This window comes from Mesoplodon mirus (genome assembly GCF_964341445.2).
Source record: "Mesoplodon mirus genome assembly, chromosome: 4".
In the NCBI taxonomy this organism is placed as follows: domain Eukaryota; kingdom Metazoa; phylum Chordata; class Mammalia; order Artiodactyla; family Ziphiidae; genus Mesoplodon; species Mesoplodon mirus.
The window spans coordinates 134,059,699-134,082,582 of NC_138979.1; the positions used below are offsets into that span (position 1 = coordinate 134,059,699).

Sequence of the window (22,884 nt, forward strand, 5' to 3'; positions counted from 1 at the left end):
CACAGAGTCAGAGAAATAAAAGTAAAATGAAGAAGTAGTGGAACCACTCCCAATTAAAAGATCAAGAGAACTCTCCTGAAAGAACAAACAACAAAACAGACCTCTTCAGTCTAACAGACACTGAGTTCAGAAAGGAAATAATGAAAATACTGAAGGAATTAAGAAGGGCTATTGATAGAAATGAAGATTACTGTAAAAAGAAACTATAAACTATAAAGAGGAACTAAGAAGAACTGGAAAACTTATTTGCCGAGATGAAAGCTGAGCTAAAGGCAATGAATAACAGAATGAATAATGCAGAGGAACAAAGAAGTGATCTGAAAGAATAAGAGAAATCACCCAATTAGAAGAGCAGAGAGCCAAATGAAAAGAAAAATGAAACCAATAGAAGAGACCTATGGGATAATATAAAGCATGCCAATCTACACATAATAGGGATCCCAGAAGGAGAAGAAAGAAAAAAGGGGATTGAAAATGTATCTGAAGAAATTATGGTTGAAAACTCCCCAAACCTAAAGAAGGAAACAGATATCCAGGTACAGGAAGCACAGAGGGTCCCAAACAAGATGAACCCAAACAGACTTACACCAAGACATAATTAAAATGACAAAAGTTAAAGAGAGGATTCTAAAGGCAGCAAGAGAAAAACAAAGATTTAATTATAAGGAAACCCTCATAAGGCAATCAGCTGATTTCTCTACATAAACATTGCAGGCCAGAAGGGAATGGCAGGATATAAAGTCCTGAAAGGGAAAAACCTGCAACCTAGGATACTCTACCCAGCAAGATTATCATTTAGAATAGGAGAGATAAAGAATTGCTCAGACAAGCAAACACTAAGAGTACAGCAATACTAAACCTATCCTAAAGGAAATATTGAAAGGTCTTCTCTAAATAGAAAAGAAGCAAGAATCTATAGGAAAGAGAAAATCACAATTGGAAAGTAAATCAATCAAATAAGCCAGGACAGACTAAAAAAAAAAAAAAATCAAAAAATTTCTGTGAAAGTGATGATAACCACAAAGAACAGCAAAAGGATTAACATGAAGATGTAAAAGAAGACATCAAAATAATAAAGATGTGGGGGAGGAGAGTAAGAAAATGTACATTTTTTTTTCTATAATGTGTTTGAGCTTACATGACTACCAGTCTAAAGCAAGTAGATATAGGAAGGGGTTAACATACTTGAAAAACAGAGTAACAACAAATCAAAAACATACAATAGATGCACAAAAACCAAAAAGAACACAAGGATAAAGAAAACCATCAAACTGCAAAAGGAAAAACAAAAAGAAAAAGGGACAAAGAAGAAATATAAAATCAATGGGAAAACAAGGTTTAAACGGCAAGAAATTCATATCTATCAATAATTACCTTAAATGTCAATGCACCAAATGTTCCAATAAAAAGACACAGAGTGGCAGATGGGATAAAAAAAAAAAGAACCTACAATATGCTGCCTACAAAGAGACCCACTTTAGGGCAAAGAACACACATAGATTGAAAGCAAGGGAGTGGAAAAAGATATTTCATGGAAACGGGAATGAGAAGAAAGCAGGGGCCGCAATACTCATTATCAGACAAAACAGACTTTAAAACAAAGAAAGATAAAGAAAGACACTATAGATTTTGGAGATTAATCCTTTGTCAGTTGCTTCATTTGCAAATATTTTCTCCCATTCTGAGGATTGTCTTTTGGTCTTGTTTATGGTTTCCTTTGCTGTGCAAAAGCTTTTCAGTTTCATTAGGTCCCATTTGTTTATCTTTGTTTTTATTTCCATTTCTCTAGGAGGTGGGTCCAAAAGGATCTTGCTGTGATTTATGTCATAGAGTGTTCTGCCTATGTTTTCCTCTAAGAGTTTGATAGTTTCTGGCCTTACATTTAGGTCTTTAATCCATTTTGAGCTTATTTTTGTGCATGGTGTTAGGGAGTGATCTAATCTCATACTTTTAAATGTCCCTGTCCAGTTTTCCCAGCACCACTTATTGAAGAGACTGTCCTTTCTCCACTGTACATTCCTGCCTCCTTTATCAAAGATAAGGTGACCATATGTGCGTGGGTTTATCTCTGGGCTTTCTATCCTGTTCCATTGATCTATCTTTCTGTTTTTGTGCCAGTACCACACTGTCTTGATTACTGTAGCTTTGTAGTATAGTCTGAAGTCAGGGAGCCTGATTCCTCCAGCTCCGTTTTTCGTTCTCATGCAGCTCAATAGCAAAAAAACAAACAACCCAATCCAAAAATGGGCAGAAGACTTAAATAGGCATTTCTCCAAAGAAGATATACAGACTGCCAACAAACACATGAAAGAATGCTCAACATCATTAATCATTAGAGAAATGCAAATCAAAACTACAATGAGATATCATCTCACACCAGTCAGAATGGCCATCATCAAGAAATCTAGAAACAATAAATGCTGGAGAGGGTGTGGAAAAAAGGGAACACTCTTGCACTGCTGGTGGGAATGTGAATTGGTACAGCCACTATGGAGAACAGTATGGAGGTTCCTTAAAAAACTAAAAATAGAACTACCATATGACCCAGCAATCCCACTACTAGGCATATACCCTGAGAAAACCATAATTCAAAAAGAGACATGTACCAAAATGTTCATTGCAGCTCTATTCACAATAGCCCGGAGATGGAAACAACCTAAGTATCCATCATCGGATGAATGGATAAAGAAGATGTGGCACATATACACAATGGAATATTACTCAGCCATAAAAAGAAACGAAACTGAGCTATTTGTAATGAGGTGGATAGACCTAGAGTCTGTCATACAGAGTGAAGTAAGTCAGAAAGAGAAAGACAAATACTGTATGCTAACACATATATATGGAATTTAAGAAAAAAAATGTCATGAAGAACCTAGGGGTAAAACAGGAATAAAGACACAGACCTACTGAGAATGGACTTGAGGATATGGGGAGGGGGAAGGGTAAGCTGTGACAAAGCGAAAGAGAGGTATGGACATATATACACTACCAAACGTAAGGTAGGTAGATAGTGGGAAGCGGCCGCATAGCACAGGGAGATCAGCTCGGTGCTTTGTGACCACCTGGAGGGGTGGGATAGGGAGGGTGGGAGGGAGGGAGATGCAAGAGGGAAGGGATGTGAGAACAGATGTATATGTATGACTGATTCACTTTGTTATAAAGCAGAAACTAATAAAAAAAATGCAAAAAGAAAAAAAAAGAAAGATGCTAAAAGGATCAATATAAGAAGAGGATATTACACTTGTCAATATATATGCACCCAATATAGAAGCACCCAGAGACATAAAACAAATACTAACAGATATAAAGAAACTGATGGGAATACAATAACAGTAGGAGACTTTAACACCTCACTCACATCAATGGACATATCTTCGAGACAGAAAATCAATAAGGCAACAGAGATGCTAAATGATAAAATATCATCATGATCCCCACTTCATAACACATATGAATAAAATGAGATTAGAAAGCTCAAATAGCTTGCCTTGTCATAAAGCTGGTATGGAGTCAGACTTTGAAATCAGAAGTTTTAATACTAAATCCTTTGCTCTTTCTATCCTCACACACTCACTGGCTACAAATGAAACCAAAATTTCATTCTTGTAAGGAATGGACTGGAAAAAGAAAATCTGAGAAACACTGAGAGGGCATCTGCCCACACCTTCAATTATGGAGTAGAGGTTTCTTTTGAAGAATTTAGTCTCCAGGCTGATTTTAAACCAAGGTTGCCAGAGGTATCTACCATTTCCTGGGAACAAATAAAGCCTACAAAGATTAGGTCTGATTAGGTAACCCTAATGTTAAGTTTAGAGACTCTCTGAGAGGAATTATACTCTAGCAGGTGTGCAGTATAAATATTTCAGTGTGGGTGAGGGAGAAAGATGGCCATAACCTGGTCAGAAGGAATATACCCTCAGGGAATAAGGTAGTCTCTCATTTTACCTCCATCCAGAAATTATCATTCTCTAAGACTGGCTATTTACTTTGAGGAAATTTGAAGTGAATTACCTTTTCCAGAATACTTATAGTTTTATCTGGATATAAATTATTCAGATTAAAATCAGAAATTAAAAATTTAAAAATTAATTCAAGAGGATTCTCCTAATCTTTTCTCAAAGGGATACAGATCACTGTAAGGCAATTTTGAGTTAAAATTTTTTCTGTAATTAGATTTTGAGTTAAAATTTTTTCTGTTATTGACATACACACCATATAAAATCAAGTAGCTGAATCTGAAAAAATCTGAAACCATTTTGAATCTGCAGAGGATTTAATGAAATTTCTTATTCTATGACAATCACAACTCAATTAGTGTGGATTATTCCCCAATCATTGAATAGATATGCTTTTGTTTTGTGTGAAATGTCTCTAACCTATATGTGTTCTTTCCACCCTGCCAGATTCCTCAAATGAAAATTGTCACCTTGCTCAAATGCTTCAGTCTATGAGCTGCCATCCATAATCCTACAGCACTTACGTACTTACCTCACTCATAGCCTCATAATTTACTTGTATTAGGCTGTAAGCAACTTGAAGGCAGGGACTGTTATATAACATAACTACAACAATTTGCCATATATTATAGTTGTTCAATAGTTATGTGTTGAATAAATGAATGGTGAATAAAAATACTTACTGTTTTTTTCTTGATATTGCCCCAGACAGTGCCACCTTTACTTTTATGGGTTTTTTGCATATGAAAAACATATTTATCACAGTCAGCCCTGTTTAAATATAAAATAACAAGTCAACATTAACTACCATACTTTTATCCACAGGTTGAACAGCAACTGACAAAATGAATTCAAAATGTTTCAATAGTTTAAAAGTAAATTTTCTTTTCCATTTTTAAAAAGGCAATCATGTACCGATGATCTAAGACTGTTTTGGAAAATGATGGTTTTACCCATTGTCTTTTGTCCCATTTGTGCTCTTTCCAATCTCTATCTTGCTGCCTGTCTTTTCTAAAACTCACAGAGACTTCTTGTCCCTTGATTCGCTTTTGTTATACCTTTCACTCCTTTCTCTTATTCATGTCTTCCTTCCCTCTCCAGGTTGAATCTTAAAAGTTGATCATTTTAAGGATAAGTCTGGTGATGAAAGCCCTCAATTAATTTATGGCTTCCAACTGTGTTTAGTCTTCAGTTCAGCTCATAAGCCTTTTATTTCTACATAGTTACATCTTTCTTATATCCCCCATACCAACTAAGACTTTTTTTTCATTTTTTTTACCTTATCTCTCTCCCTTCTCATTCTTTGCAAATAAGCTTGACTCATAATTTACAGATGAAAACTGAAGCCACATGTAATGTTGTTCTCAATTTCCCCAACAATTACTTATGACAGTAAATACAGCTGAACACCAATTCTAATACTCTCTTTTGGCTTCAAGATCCTATATGATTGACTATCCCTTCCTTTATGACTATTTGGGAGCAACCTTAAAGGTATGACGTGTAGAAATATGTAAATGTGTGACATATTAAGATATTAATGTGAACCACAAACTCTGCTGCATAGCAAGTGAATAAGCCTAGCCAGTGGTTCAGGATCAGCACCTCATGGGTCTGTTGTCCTGAACAAACCAGAGACTTCGGGATTAATAAAAAAAAACTGTTTTGTTACTTAATATTGTTATGAGAAGGAAACTAACTGCTAGAGTTGGTGAAGTCAAGAGATTGAAGAGGTCTAGGAAACTCATATTTTAAAAATAAAGAAGTTTTAGGAAATATATTCTTGATATAAATGAGCCCATCATATGCTCTATAAGAAAAAGCCATTTTCCTTAATTGTAAAAGTGATACATATAAAAAAGTAATGTCACAACCTGTATCAGTGTAATTCTACAATATAGAGATAATGGCTGGTGATATTTTGGGTCAGGAAATTTCCTTTCTCTTATGAATACATGTTATGTAAACTGGGATCATACTGTATGTAGTTTTATTTCTTAGCTTTTAAAAATTATCCACTGAACATTATATCATTAAAAATTCTTGAAGGCATCATTTTAAATTGTTATATATTATTCTATTATATGGACAAATCCTAGTTTCTTCTTTATTTTTAAAACTTATTTTATTTTTTATTTTTGGCTGCGTTGGGTCTTTGTTGCTGCATGCGGGCTTTCTCTAGTTGTGGTGAGCGGGGGCTACTTTTCGTAGGGGTGCACGGGCTTCTCATTGCGGTGGCTTCTCCTGTTGCGGAGCAGGGGCTCTAGGCATGCAGGCTTCAGTAGCTGCGGCTCGCGGACTCGAGCATGGGCTCAGTAGTTGTGGCACACAGGCTTAGTTGCTCCACGGCACGTGGGATCTTCCCAGATCAGGGCTCAAACCCGTGTCCCCTGCATTGGCAGGCAGATTCTTAACCACTGCGCCACCAGGGAAGTCTGACAAATCCTAATTTCTTGACTTTCCTTATTGTTGGACATTTAGGTCATTTCCAAATTTTCAGTATTGTTTTGTGGTGAACATCTTTGTTCATACAAATGTGCATACATACATACAACCTCACATTTCCTCAGAAATAAAATTCAAGGTCCAAAGGGATGACTATTTTAAAGCTAATGATTTGGCCAAAGTGCTTACTAAAAACTGTGTCCAAAATTATATGCTCCCCAGAAATAAACCCACACACCTCTGGGTCAATTAATCTTCAACAAAGGAGGCAAGAATATACAATGGAAAAAAGTCTCTTCAGCTAGTGGTGTTGAGAAAGTTGGACAGCTACATGTAAATCAATGAAGTTAGAACACACCCTCACACCATACACAAAAATAAACTCAACATGGCTTAAACTCTTAAATATAAGACATGACACCATAAAACTCCTAGAAGAGAACATAGGCAAAAACATTCTGACATAAATGATACCAATGTTTTCTTAATCAGTCTCCCAAAACAATAGAAATAAAAGCCAAAAATAAATAAATGGGACCTAATCAAACTTACAAGCTCTTGTAGAGCAAAGGGAACCATAAGCAAAACAAAAAGACAGCCTACAGACTGGGAGAAAATATTTGCAAATGATGTGACCAACAAGGGCTTTATTTCCAAAATATACAAACAGCTCATACAACTCAACCATGAAAAAAACAAACAACCCAATCGAAAAATGGGCAGAAGACCTAAATAGACATTTCTCCAAAGAAGACATATAGATGGCCAACAAACACATGAAAAGATGCTCAACATCACTAATTATTAGAGAAATGCAAATCAAAACTGCAATGAGGTATGACCTCACACCAGTCAGAATGGCCATCATCAAAAAATCTACAAACAATAAATGCTGGAGAGGGTTTGGAGAAAAGGGAACCCTCTTGCACTGTTGGTGGGAACGTAAACTGGTGCAGCCACTATGGAGAACACTATGGAGGTTCCTCAAGAAACTAAAAATAGAGTTGCCATATGATCCAGCAATCCCACTCCTGGGCATATATCCAGACAAAACTATAATTCAAAAAGATAACATGCACCCCTGTGTTCATAGCAGCATTATTCACAATAGCCAAGACATGGAAGTAATCTAAATGTCCATCGACAGATGAATGATAAAGAAGATATGGTACATATACACAATGGAACACTACTCAGCCATGAAAAAGAATGAAATAATGCCATTTGCAGCAATATGGATGGACCTAGAGACTGTCATACAGAGTGGAGTTAAGTCAGAAAGAGAAAAACAAATACCATATGATATCACTTATATGTGGAATCTAAAATGTGACACAAATGAACCTATCTACCAAACAGAAACAGACTCACAGACAGAGAAAACAGATTTGTGGTTGCCAAAGGGGAGAGGGGGTGTGGGAGGGATGGATTGGGAGTTTGCAATTAGCAGATGCAAACTATTATATATAGAATGGATAAACAACAAAGTCCTACTGTATAGCACTGCGAACTATATTCAATATCCTGTGATAAACTATAATGGAAAAGAATGTGAAAAAGAATATATATATGTATAACTGAATCACTTTGCTGTACAGCAGAAATTAACATTGTAAATCAACTATACTTTAATAAAATAAATTCTAAAAAATTTTAAAAATTATATGCTCAATATACTTTCACCTGCACTAAATACTAAAAGTAAAAAATAATTTGTGGATTGCTAGGGAAAAATTATGTTTTTGCTGAGTAAATGCAAATTAAAATTTCACTAAACTTCATGAGGGTACTAAGTGCTTTTTTTTTTTTCAGTCATGATCATCTGGCTTCTATCTCTCACACCCCATGGAAATTGCTCTTAACAAGATCAGCACTGGCCTGCTTAATTGCCAAATGAATAGCCTATTTTCAGGCCTCATTTTTACCATTTTCCATTTTTTTCTCTGTGTTATATGACTGTTGGCCACCCATATGTTTTCTTAATTTTATTTATTTATATTTCAAAATAATGCTTATGTTCAAATCATGTGAAATTCAAAAGTCTTCCTCTTATTTGTCCCGAGCTTTCTTAGTTCTTCTCCCTAAGGATCACCAATGTTTTCAGTTGCTTATGTATCCCTTCAGAGATATTTAATCACATAAAAGTAATTATGTGACTTTAATCACATAAAAGCAATATATTTAAATCACATAAAAGCAATTGTTTTATATTTAATCACATAAAAGCACTCACAAGTATACACACACACACAGTCCCAATTTATACAAATGGTAACACATAATTAACCACATCTAACTTTTTGCATTTAATATACCTTGGACATTTTACCATAAGTACATAAAGAATTTCTTCATTAATTTCTATGGCTACATAATGTATCAGAATTTATTTGATTAGTCCCTGATTGATGGACATTTGTTTCCAGTCTTTTGTCATTATAAACAATACTGCAATGAATTAGTGGTACACTCACAATTCTTGAAGCAGGATTGCTAAGTCAAAGAGCATATGCATTTATAATTTTGATAGATATCAACAAATTACTGCCTGCAGAGACTGAACTAATTTACCTTCTCACTAGTAATGCATGAGAATGGCTTTCCTTTTCTTGTTTATTTGTAGGAGTGTTATAACGGGGAAATTAGCCTTTTTCCTGTGATGAGTTCCACAGATTGTTTTCTCAGACTGTCATTTGTCTTTTGATTGTTTATGGTGGTTGGTACCAGGTAAAATGTTTTATTTTCTATATGGTTGACTTTATCATACTTTTTGTTAGTGGCTTCTGGTTCTTCTGAGGTTATAAAAAATTCTCTAAGGTGTTTTTAAGGTATATTTTATAGTTTAATTCTTTACAGGCAAAACTTTGACCCATTTGGAATCTAATGTAAAGTGTCACTTGTGTACTGACACTACTGAATAACACCCCTCCTTGTGGAAACTGTCCATCCTTGAATTCTAGGAACTATTCTTTCATGATTTTTTTAAAATAATGATGACACCTTTCATTACTGACATCTACTCTCTTCAACTCATGGAATGTTAAAAGTTGATGCAGAGAATTACAGTATCATATGCACAAATACTTACCTATTTATGGAGGCTAGCATGCCAGGACTGACATGCTGACACTGAGGAGTTTTTGCCAGAGGAAAGATAACCGATGATGGCGTTGTTGGATTTCTGTCCATATTTGGCAGAATATCATCCTCTTCTTGACTGTCCCGGAAACTTGGTAACTAGAAAGCAAATATATATTACTGACAGGCACTCCTAAAAACGGAATTCCTCATTATCACGAATTGTTTTTTTGGGGGGATGATAAGTTGTTTTCTGTCTTATAATTTCACAACTGAGTAACTAATTCAATCAAGCAATTCAATCCTTAATTAAGATTTTACTTACCTTTATATTAAAACCTTAGAAAAAGTGGACTTCTGCCACAGAAAATGAACTAATTCACTGCTATTTCTATTGCTTTTAAAATGTTGCTACTGTTGCATTTAGGCCAAAACATATATAGAACCTGAAATGATGGGGGAATATTATAAAGGGTACAATGCCTAAAGGACCATGGTTTTTGTGCAGAGAACATAGTAAGAGTCTCAGATGGCTCCCTTAAAATACCTCCCTTCATAACCTGTGCAGGCAAAAAGAGAGCCCAGATAATGATGTTATTACTAAATTCTTAAATCACTGTGTAGCCTTTTAAAATTGGAGATGATTTAACAACATTGTGAAATGGGGAGAAGAAAAAAATTACCCTTAAGTGTAGCTCACTAAAACAAATCTCAGTTTTTATGCTTAATAGTCCAGTTGTCTATATCCATCCATTTTTGCATTACTTTAATCTTAATATTCTTAACATTTTATATTTAGAGTCTAGAAAGTCTCAGATTTGCACTTAATATCTGCACTATATTTAACTGTGTTTATGAAGTACCTCCTTACTGGATATATAGATTGTTTCCAGCTTTTTGCTGTGAAGATAAATGTACAAGGAGTACCTTTGTGAAGATTTTTGCCTTCTTTTGGATTTCTTAGGATAAACTCCCATGAATAGATATAATCTTTATGGCTCTCATATATTGCCATAATGCTTTCCAAAAGGTAAGATTCAATTATGTATACACTGACATATGACTGTATCAACATGCCTACTGCTTTTTATTAGTGAATATTTTAACTCATTTTTTTAAAAGATTCTGTAATTTAGAAGGTATATATATAATTTACTTTGTTTTCCTTTGATAGCTAGTTAAAATGCCCCTAAGTGTTCATTCAGCTTTTTGAATTTCTTCTTGCCTGCTTTTTTCCTGTGAGTTTGATACTTTTTATTATTCCAGTAACATCTGAATGAGTTTTTCATATTATACATATTATTGTCTTTATCTGTTGCAAATATTTTATCCCAGTCACTGAAGTTTTTAGTTTTGTGATTTTTCATACTACAAAAATTCTTGTATACATTCAAATCTGTCAATCTCATGCTGTCACTTAATCCCTCCTCCCAATTTACTATGCAGTAGGTAATAATCTTTTCTTATCAACCCCCCTTTCTAAGTTTGCCTCACTGCATATGAATTTTAAATATATATGTTTGGTCTATCTCTGGATTTTCTATTTGGTTGTACAACCATTACTTCTGAACCCCACTGAAGGGGAGACTCTAGCCACTGATGAGAATGGCATCAGACTGCTTCTTATACTATACTATACTTTACTATACTATACTTTGGCATATCAGTGAGGGCTATCAATCCTTGGCCTAAATATTAGGGATGAACACTAACCATACATAAAATGAAAGATACAAAAGTCAGTATAAAGAAAACAATGATTTCATACATTTAAGATGCTTACCAGTACTCTATGATGCTGCAAAGGTGTACTGAAAAAATCATCATGGTCATCTTTTGGCAACTGTTCCAGAAAATCCCTCATCTGCTGCTTCCTTTTAAGAGTTCCCACTTTGGCAGTTATCTTAATAGTTTGCTTCTTATCAGAATCACTGATCTTGCCTTAAGAGTCAGAAAAACATTTTGATAAGGATTTAGTCATTTATACTAACTGCTCTATAAGGTGAACAGCCTTTGTAAATTCTGAATTGTGTATTCACATTAAATAAACTCAGTCTCTGTTGTTAATATTTCCAAGCCTCTGATATAACAAATGATTCTTTCTACACTGGGATCTGCGCAATGTGATTAGATTACAAGACTACTCAGGAAGAAATTACATTAGGATTAGGTAGCGTGAGGTTGAAAAGGTTCTTTACCTGTGAGAAAGGTTGCCTCTCACACTTCTCTCACTGACTACCTAACTTATTGACTTTGCTAAAATATAAACCTTATTGAATTAGGACAGGTATACTGAATATTCCCTAAAGCCTGTTATAGGACTTCTCTGGCAGAAACTCTGGCCAGGAGTGTGTACTCCTGGGGACTATAAAAACTAAATTTATTCTGAGTTTTATTATGAATTATTAGGGGGCCCTACCCAAGTGGCCTCAAATAAACTTAGACCCTTAGAACAATAATCCAGTTATTGAAATCTCCGGATCCAACTGCAGATTTCCTAGAACAAACTCAAAGCACAAGGCTGCTAAGGCTACTATTGATGTAAGTAGCTAGGTCAGACTGAAAAATTAAACAGATGATCCTTGGAGTCCTTCCTAGCTTTAAAATTCTAAAAACAACAAAAAATACCTATAACAAAACACATGGATAAATAGAAAATACATCTAATGAGTGATCAGAAATTGATACTGATCAGGAAACTTGCACAAGCCTTTTTAGATAGCCTCATCCACCAGAGGGCAGACAGGAGAAGCAAGAAGAACTACAATTCTGCAGCCTGTGGAACAAAAACTACATTCACAGATAGACAAGATGAAAAGGCAGAGGGTTATATACTAGAAGAAGGAACAAGATAAAACATTAGAAAAACAACTAAATGAAGTGGAGATAGGCAACCTTCCAGAAAAAGAATTCAGAAAAATGATAGTGAAGATGATCCAGGACCTCGGAAAAAGAATGGAGGCAAACATATAGAAGATGCAAGAAATGTTTAACAAAGATCTAGAAGCATTAAAAAACAAACAAACAGAGATGAACAACACAATAACTGAAATGAAAAATACACTACAAGGAATCAATAGCAGAATAACTGAGGGAGAAGAACGGATAAGTGACCTGGCAGACAGAATGGTGGAATTCACTGCCGTGGAACAGAATAAAGAAAAAAGAATGAGGAAAAATGAAGACAGCCTAAGAGACCTCTGGGACAACATTAAACGCAACAACATTTGCACTATAGGGGTCGCAGAAGAAGAAGAGAGAAAGGACCCGAGAAAATATTTGAAGAGATTATAATCAAAAACTTCCCTAACATGGGAAAGGAAATAGCCACCCAAGTCTAGGAAGGGCAGAGAGTCCCATATAGGATAAACCCAAGGAGAAACACGCCAAGACACACAGTAATCAAATTGGCAAAAATTAAAGACAGAGAAGAATTGAATGCAGCAAGGGAAAAACTACAAATAACATACAAGGGAACTCCCATAAGGTTAACAGCTGATTTCTCAGCAGAAACTCTACAAGCCAGAAGGGAGTGGCATGATATACTTAAAGTGATGAAAGGGAAGAACCTACAACCAAGATTACTCTACCTGGCAAGGATCTCATTCAGATTTGATGGAGAAATCAAAAGCTTCACAGACAAGTAAAAGCTAAGAGAATTCAGCACCACCAAACCAGCTCTACAACAAATGCTAAACGAACTTCTCTAAGTGGGAAACACAAGAGAAGAAAAGGACCTACAAAAACAAACCCAAAACAATTAAGAAAATGGTAAAAGGAACATACATATCAATAATTACCTTAAACGTGAATGGATTAAATGCTCCAACCAAAAGACAGAGGCTTACTGAATGGATACACAAACAAGACCCATATATATGCTGTCTACAAGAGACACACTTCAGACCAAGGGACACATTCAGACTGAAAGTGAGGGGATGGAAAAAGATATTCCATTCAAGTGGAAATCAAAAGAAAGCTGGAGTAGCAATACTCATATCAGATAAAACAGACTTTAAAATAAAGAATGTTACAAGAGACAAGGAAGTACACTACATAATGATCAAGGGATCAATCCAAGAAGAAGATATAACAATTATAAATATATACGCACCCAACACAGGAGCACCTCAATACATAAGGCAACTGCTAACAGCTTTCAAAGAGGAAATCAAGAGTAACACAATAATAGTGGGGGATGTTAACACCTCACTTACACCAATGGACAGATCATCCAAACAGAAAATTAATAAGGAAATACAAACTTTAAAACACAATAGACCAGACAGATTTAATTGATATTTATAGGACATTCCATCCAAAAACAGGTTACACTTTCTTCTCAAGTGCGCACGGAACATTCTCCAGGATAGATCACATTTTGGGTTCCAAATCAAGCCTCAGTAAATTTAAGAAAATTGAACTCACATCAAGCATCTTTTCTGACCACAATGCTACGAGATTAGAAACCACTTACAGGGAAAATAATGTAAAAAACACAAACACATGGAGGCTAAACAATACGTTACTAAATAACGAAGAGATCACTGAAGAAATCAAAGAGGAAATCAAAAAATACCTAGAGACAAATGATAATGAAAACACGATGATCCAAAACCTATGGGATGCAGCAAAGCAGTTCTAAGAGGGAAGTTTATAGCTATACAAGCCTATCTGAAGAAACAAGAAAAATCTCAAATAAACAATCTAACCTTACACCTAAAGGAACTAGAGAAAGAAGAACAAACAAAACCCAAAGTTAGCAGAAGGAAAGAAATCATAAAGATCAGAGCAGAAATAAATGAAATAGAAACAAAGAAAACAACAAAGATCAATAAAACTAAAAGCTGGTTCTTTGAGAAGATAAACAAAATTGATAAACCATTAGCCAGACTCATCAAGAAAAAGGAGAGGACTCACATCAATAAAATTGGAAATGAAAAAGGAGAAGTTACAACAAATTCTTAGAAAGGTATAACCTTCTAAGACTAAACCAGAAAGAAATAGAAAATAGGAACAGACCAATCACAAGTAATGAAATTTGAAACTGTGATTAAAAATCTTCCAACAAACAAAAGCCCAGGACCAGATGGCTTCACAGGTGAATTCTATCAAACATTTAGAGAAGAGCTAACACCCATCCTTCTCAAACTCTTCCAAAAAATTGCAGAGGGAGGAACACCCCCAAACTCATTCTATGAGGCCACCATCACCCTGATACCAAAACCAGACAAAGATAGTACAAAATAAGAAAATTACAGACCAATATCACCGATGAATATAAATGCAAAAGTCCTCAACAAAACACTAGCAAACAGAATCCAACAACACATTAAAAGGATCATACACCATGATCAAGTGGGATTTATCCCAGAGATGCAAGGATTCTTCAATATATGCAAATCAATGTGATATACCATATTAACAAATTGAAGAATAAAAACCATATGATCATCTCAATAGATGCAGAAAAAAAGCTTTTGACAAAATCCAACACCCATTTGTGATAAAAACTCTCCAGAAAGTGGGCATAGAGGGAACCTACCTCAACATAATAAAGGCCATATATGACAAACCCACAGCAAACATCATTCTCAATGGTGAAAAACTGAAAGCATTTCCTCTAAGATCAGGAACAAGACAAGGATGTCCACTCTCGCCACTATTATTCAACATAGTTTTGGAAGTCCTAGCCACGGCATTCAGAGAAGAAAAAGAAATAAAAGGAATACAAATAGGAAAGGAAGTAAAACTGTCACTGTTTGATACTATACATGATACTATACATACAGAATCCTAAAGATGCCACCAGAAAACTACTAGAGCTAATCAGTGAATTTGGTAAAGTTGCAGGATACAAAATTAATACACAGAAATCTCTTGCATCCCCATATATTAATGATGAAAAATCTGAAAGAGCAATTAAGGAAACACTCCCATTTACCACTGCAACAAAAAGAATAAAATACCGAGGAATAAACCTAGTTAGGGAGAAAAAAAGACCTGTATGCAGAAAAGTATAAGACACTGATGAAAGAAATTAAAGAAGATACAAACAGATGGAGAGATATACCATGTTTTTGGATTGGAAGAATCAATATTGTGAAAATGACTATACTACCCAAAGCAATCTACAGATTCAGTGAAATGCCTATCAAATTACCAATGACATTTTTCATAGAGCTACAACAAAAAATCTTAAAATTTGTATGGAGGCACAAAAGACCCCCAATAGCCAAAGCAGTCTTGAGGGAAAAAAACGGAGCTGGAGGAATCAGACTCCCTGACTTCAGACTACACTACAAAGCTACAGTAATCAAGACAATATAGTAGGGGTACAAAAACAGAAATATAGATCAATGGAACAGGATAGAAAGCACAGAGGTAAACCCATGCACCTATGGTCAATTAATCTATGACAAAGGAGGCAAAGGATAAACAATGGAGAAAAGACAGCCTCTTCAATAAGTGGCGCTGGGAAAACTGGACAGCTACATGCAAAACAATGAAATTAGAACACTCCCTAACACCATACACAAAAATAAACTCAAAATAGATTAGAGACCTAAATGTAAGACTAGACAGTATAAATCTCTTAGAGGAAAACATAGGAAGAACACTCTTTAACATAAATCACAGCAAGATGTTTTTTGATCCACCTCCTAGAATAATGGAAATAAAAACAAAAATAAACAAATGGGACCTAATGAAACAAAAGCTTTTGCAAAGTAAAGGAAACTACAAACAAGACGAAAATAGAACCCTAAGAATGGGAAATATATTTGCAAATGAATCAATGGACAGAGGATTAATCACCAAAATATATAAACAGCTCATGCAGCTCAATATTAAAGAAACAAACAACCCAATCCAAACATGGACAGAAGACCTAAATAAACATTTCTCCAAAGACATACAGATGGACAAGAAGCACATGAAAAGCTGCTCAACATCACTAATTATTAGAGAAATGCAAATCAAAACTACAATGAGTTATTACCTCACACCAGTTAGAATGGGCATCATCAGAAAATCTACAAACAAATGCTGGAAAGGGTGTGGAGAAAAGGGAACCCTCTTGCACTGTTGGTGGGAATGTAAATTGACAGAGCCACTATGGAGAACAGTATGGAGGTTCCTTAAAAAACTAAAAATAGAATTACCACATGACCCAGCAATCCCACTACTGGGCATATACCCAGAGGAAACCATAATTCAAAAAGACACATGCACCCCAATGTTCACTGCAGCACTATTTACAATAGCCAGGTCATGGAAGCAACCTAAATGACCCTCGACAGACGAATGATTAAAGAAGATGTGGTACATATATACAATGGAATATTACTCAGCCATAAAAGGGAACAAAATTGGGTCATTTGTAGAGACGTGGATGAATCTACAGACTGTCATACAGAGTGAAGTAAGTCAGAAAGAGAAAAACAAATATCACATATTAACACATATATGTGGAACCTAGAAAAATGGTACAGATGAACCAGTTTGCAGGGCAGAAATTGAGACACAGATGTAGAGAACAAACGTATGGACACCAAGGGGGGAAAGCAGTGGCGGGTGGTGGTGCTAGTGTGATGAATTGGGCAATTGGGATTGACATATATTCACTGATGTGTATAAAATGGATGACAAATAAGAACCTGCTGTATAAAAAAATAAATAAAATAAAATTCAAAAAAAGAAATCGATACTGAGAACTAGGAAAAATCTATTTCCTACAAAGGTTACCTTTGGGGTCGACTGGCTTTTTCTTTGTGACATGTTTCTGAGATCTTTTTCCTCGGGGATCTTCCATGTATTTCCTCTGGCATTCATCAGCAGATCGAGAACCTACAGCCATAGCCACCTCTGACCAGAAACCAGGTTTGTGCTTTGGAAGAGATGCAAAAGCACTATGGAAGACCAAAAAACAGTTAAAGAACAAGAAATTCAACTCAATAAAAAAATAACCTTCTGAAGGCATACCACTAAATCAAGGAGAATTACTGAGCTGAAGGAATGATTCTAGATAACTATTTAGGAAGAAGACGGTATTGTCTCCACTTAATAACCTACTCTAATGATTAAAACACAAAGATGTAAGTGTACATATCTAATAGATACCTTCTATTTTGTTGTAGTCTATTAAACCTGAAAAACCATGCCCAATCTTTCAATATTTTTTTCCTAAGTCCAACTAATCAGTGATTAGATCTTTGGGGGGACTCTAGCATGACTAACTTTTGTACACTGCTGCACAAATCTTACTGGTGCTAACTATATTGGAAGACAAGCTCCTAGTTTCTATATACTCCATGTTACAAACTCTTATTAAAAAGTGTTACGCTTGCTTTCATTCTATTATAATTTATAGAACACAATATTTTAGATATAATACTTAAGGGAAAGGAAAATTGAAATAGAAAAAAACTAAGTCAATATAAGGTAGTTCCCCAATTTAACAAATGAGTTACATTCTAAAATCTCATTGCAAATGATTACAGTAAGTCCCCTACATATGAATGAATTTCGTTCCGAGACTGCATTTTTAAGTCCAATTGTTGGTAAGTCCAACAAAGTTAGCCTAGGTATCCAACTAACACAATTGGCTATATAGTACTATACTGTAATATGCTTATATTACTTTTCACACAAATAATACATAAAAAACAAACACAGAAAATAAAGAAAACATTTTTACTCTTACACTAAAGTACCTTGAAAAGTACAGTAGTACCAGCTACATCACCACTGCTTTTACATTTGCTTCCGGACATCCTGGGCTTGAAATAAACATACTGTACTACTGTACTCGATACAGTATTGTACAGTAAAGCACACAAAAGCACAACTTGTAAAGGATGCACACACGTGACAGTATACACCAGACATGTGAAGTAACTTATGTGACTGGACATGTGAACACATGTTCGCATCTTCGAAAGTTCACAACTTGAAGGTTTGGATGTAGGGGACTTACTGTATTTAGAACCTGGTATACATATTACTGCCCTCCCCCTCCAAGAGATTTTATATATTGTGGTTAGGCTGATAGTTCTGCCAGAAAAGATCTACAGATGGCCTGACTTCAGACTACACTACACCAATTAACCTATGCAGTGTTATGCTGGTAAATTTTTAACAACTAGTTCTCTGGGGTTAAAAAGCCCCAATTTGTAGTGTATGTCAATTTCTGTATTGTAAATACTCCTATTGTGGCTGATTTCAAGTTACCAACATGGAGTAAGAAATGTGCAACAGCACACAATTATATAGAATTTCCACTACACAGATATGACAGATGTAAAGAACCTCAAGGGCACAGATAATAAAATATAGTAAAATAATCAGGAAGTGATGAGTTTAGAGTTTTAGTTTGTTTCTAATAAATTTATTTAACCTTTAGTTTATATAATTTAATTTTTAATAATGATTCTGAAACATTTAATTTGTAAAATTCCTGAAAACTTAAGAATCAACTTTTGTGAACAGATATGATCTAACTACAGAATACCACTCACTCGATGCATAAAAGGAGAACAAATACTTATGGGCATTGAACACTTAACAAATGTTCTACTCTTGCATAACTAATCATTCCACATGTGTTCGAAAGTGGAGAACTATAGGGAGGGGGCTCAAGCTTCCCTATCTGTGTACATAGCTAACATTCAAGTCTAGGATTGCCTAAAAGGACTATTTTGTCATAATAAAAATACTTAATGCACTTAATAAGAAATTAGTCTGTAATGAACACATCTCCTCTAGTTAATCCCAGATAATTTAAAAAGGCAAATGTAATCATATCACTCCAGTCCTACTTAAAAATCACTTCATCATTTTTAAGCATAAAAACCGAAATATGACCTATGTTCTTCCTTGCCTGTCTATTCTCATCCTCTACAGCTCTTCCCTCACTTTCTGTATGCCAGTCATTTTGGCCTTTAGTATTTTTAAATATGCTCTCTTACTTTCTACTTTTACATACACTGTCTTAATTTAAAACGTACTTATCATGAATCTTTGGCTTAAATACTTCTTATTTAACCTTCAAATCTTAGTTCTAGTATCTGCCTAAACTAAGTCAGATTTCCCTGATAAATACTGTCATAAACTTCTTACAGGGATTATTTGCTAAGTATCTGTCTACCCTACTAGGTTATAAGCATGATGGGGGGTACAAAACAGTGGGCTGCAACCAAGAATCACTTAAGGAGCTTATAGCAAAATGCAAGCAAGCAAGTAAAATAAGCAAACAGATTCATAGACTCTATCCCTGAAGATTTCAATACAGTAGGTCTGGGGCGGCAATCCTTTGCATTTTCCAAAAGCTCCTCATGTGATTATTTTGCTTTGAAGTCAGCATTAGAATTGCTTTATGTTGTTTGTAAGAAAGAGGCATTATATCTAACTGAGTGGAAAGTAGGAATAGGTGATAACAAGGAAATGTTACAGGGAGGAGGTGACATGTGAGATAAAATTTGAAGGATGGATAAAAATATTACAGGTGAAAATGAGGCCACAATATTGGCAAAGAAATGAAGACAAGGAAGAACTACATATGGTTAGGGAATGATAAATAGGTCATATTTATAGTACAGTAAATTTCAAAGAAATAGCTGCAGGTCAAAGCTGTGAAAAACTAGAGAAGCCTAACCCAAACCCAAACCTGCCATATCTGAATATTTTAATAGTATGCAGTCTAGGCACTTTTTAAACATTTTAAGTAAAATTGTCTTTTTGGGTATGGTTCTATGAATCTTAACAGATATGTAACAGAACAGATGGAACAGTTCCATCAGACTGAAAAAAACTCCCAGTGCTACCCCTCTGTGGTCTACCACTATAACCACTGGAAATCCCTGATCCATTTTCTTTGTTTTTAGTTTTGTCTTCTCCAGAACATAACATAAATGGAATCATATAGTATGTAACCTTTTGGGCTGGCACTTTTCACTCAGCATAATACCTCTGAAATTCATTCAAGTGGTTACAAGTATCAATAGTTCTTCCTTTTTATTACTCAGTAGTCCACTCACTATAAGATCATACCACAATTTCATTTATGAAAAAAGCATCATGAAAATTAGGCAGAGAAATGAGCTACATAAAACCAAACTGTAATATTGTTTATGAACTTCTGGGCTCACACTGCAAATTTTGATATATTTTCTTTGTTGTTCAGTTCAGAATATTTTCCCTTGAGACTTCCTCTTTGACCCATGGATTATTTATAGGTGTGTTATTTATTTTTCAACCACTTGGAATTTTTTTGTTTTCTTTTACTGACTTGTAGTTTAATTCAATTATGGCCAGAGAACACCCTTTATATAACTTGTTATATTCAATTCATTAAGATTTGTTTTATGACCTAGTAAATGTTCTTAGTGAATGATCCACCTATCCTTAGAAATAATGTGTTTTTTCCCTGTTGGGTACACTATTCCAAAATGTCAGCTAGCACAGCTGGTTGATGGTGTTCTTCAGTTCTTGTATACCCTAATTATCTGTCTACTACTGCCATCAATTACCAAGAGAAGAACACTGAAGTCTCCAACTATAATTGTGGATTTGACTCTTTTCAGTTCAGTATTTTCCTTTTAGTTCTGTCAGATTTTGATTCATGTATTTTGAGGTTTTGTTCTCAGGTGCATACACATTTAGGATTGTTAAGTCTTCCTGGTGAAATGGCACTTCTATCGTTTTGTAATGCCCTTCTTTATCCTCGATATTTTCTTCATACTGAAATCTTTGATTAGTATTAGTATAACCACTCCAGCTATCTACTGAATTTGCAAGAACTCAAGAGAAGTCTACTGTATTTACCCAGAGTTGCCATCTGTCTTCCTATTCCTCCATTCCTGATACTGACTGCCTCTTTCCTCTCTCATCTCATCTCATTCTGCTGTTGAGCCTACCCAATGAGTTTTTAATTTTGATTCTTATTTTTCAGTTCTAAAATTTCCATTTGATCCTTATTTACATTTTCTATTTCTTGCTGAGACATTATAAATTTCTGTTCAAGCATGTTTGCTTTTAGTTCCTGAAGCATTTTTATATACCTGCTTCAGAATCTTGTCAGATAATTCCAACATCGGTGTCAATCCCAGCATTCGCATCTGTTGATTATTTTTTCCATAAGAGTTGAAATTTTCCTGGTTCTTTGTATGCTAAGTAATTTTGGATTATTTCCTAGGCATTTTGAATGACAAAACTCTGGGTCTTATATATATTTTATAGAGAATATTAATATTTTTGTTTTAGCAGGCAACCAACCTGGCTGTAACCTGAGCTATAAATTCCAGTCAGTCTTCTGTGGTTGCAGTTTCAGTGTCAGTTCCATTTTTAAAGCTTTGCAGTGCTATTAGGATATACTGCATGTTGGACGCTGGGTGGATGGCCTGGAAACTACGTGGTGGTCTACCATTTAGTTCAGTTCTCAAAGTCTTGGGTATGCTGTTTAGGGTCAGATCCACAAATGGGCAACTCAAGGGTGAGCCTAAAAGTTCATAAACAACTTTATAGGGTTGCTTTCTCTAGGTCCTCCCTCTCTGCAATCTTTGGTTCCCTAGGGTTCCCATTTTTGATTCTCTGGCAGAAACCTGCGGTTTTAGTTACCCAGCTCTGCTGCACACTTTATACAATTGTATCTTTCTCCAGGGCCAAGCAGAGGACAGAAACAGAAAATTGCAAAATGGTTTGCCCCACCCTTTTGAGACCTCTACTCGAACTGGAGAGGAAGGTTCCGCACTTTCAGAGTTTTAGGTATGTGTGGGCCCCAACTGATGCTGTGATGCTTGCTCCTGCTGCATTGTATGGGTACTGTGTTATAAGAGAAAGGAGATAAGAAAAAGAAACAACTGAGAGATTTCCTCTACTGTTTCTGAGTGTTAGTAATCCCCCTTCCTGTTCAAGCCATAACTGAAGGGCTTCTCTTTGAACTCTCTTTGTCTTGCATCAATGCCCCCCCCCACTTCCTGGTTTTAGGTGGCCCTGAGTTTAGCTTGGGGGAATATCTAGAGGAAAAACTGGAAATTCACTTCCAGTTTGGTGGTTCTTAAAATTCTAGTCTCCCCCTATCAACTTGTTATTATTATTTATCTTCCTGAGTCAACAAAAAGCTGTTCCAAGAATTCTGTCCAGGTGTTACAGCTGCATAGAAGAAACAGAGTGGAGTATGCTTACTCATCTTACTGGGAACTGGCATTTCTGTAGTCTAGGAACTTAAAAATTTCCTTGCATGATCTGAACATACAGCAAAGGTTGACAACCTTTATTAAAGGAAATAATGGGGGATACAGCTGGAAAGGATAACTGAGGTCAACTATTACTCTCAATGCAAGGCAGAAGAAATCTTTATATAATTTGAATTTGAGCAAGAATGCAAGTGAAGGTTTTTGATGTG

The 22,884-nt window shown here is 35.3% G+C and overlaps 1 protein-coding gene across 2 annotated transcripts in view; it reads right to left on the minus strand.

Annotated features, from left to right (window-relative positions):
- Positions 1-22,884, minus strand: part of MIS18BP1 (MIS18 binding protein 1) — a 64,123-nt gene that overhangs the window by 4,807 nt on the left and 36,432 nt on the right. For both annotated transcript variants that reach the window (XM_082619233.1, XM_082619232.1), the window contains exons 10-13: positions 17,229-17,392; positions 11,266-11,423; positions 9,493-9,641; positions 4,643-4,730 (exon numbers count right to left, since the gene is read on the minus strand). In XM_082619233.1, the coding sequence (XP_082475359.1) occupies positions 4,643-4,730; positions 9,493-9,641; positions 11,266-11,423; positions 17,229-17,392 (559 nt within the window). The remainder of the gene's footprint in view (positions 1-4,642; positions 4,731-9,492; positions 9,642-11,265; positions 11,424-17,228; positions 17,393-22,884) is intronic.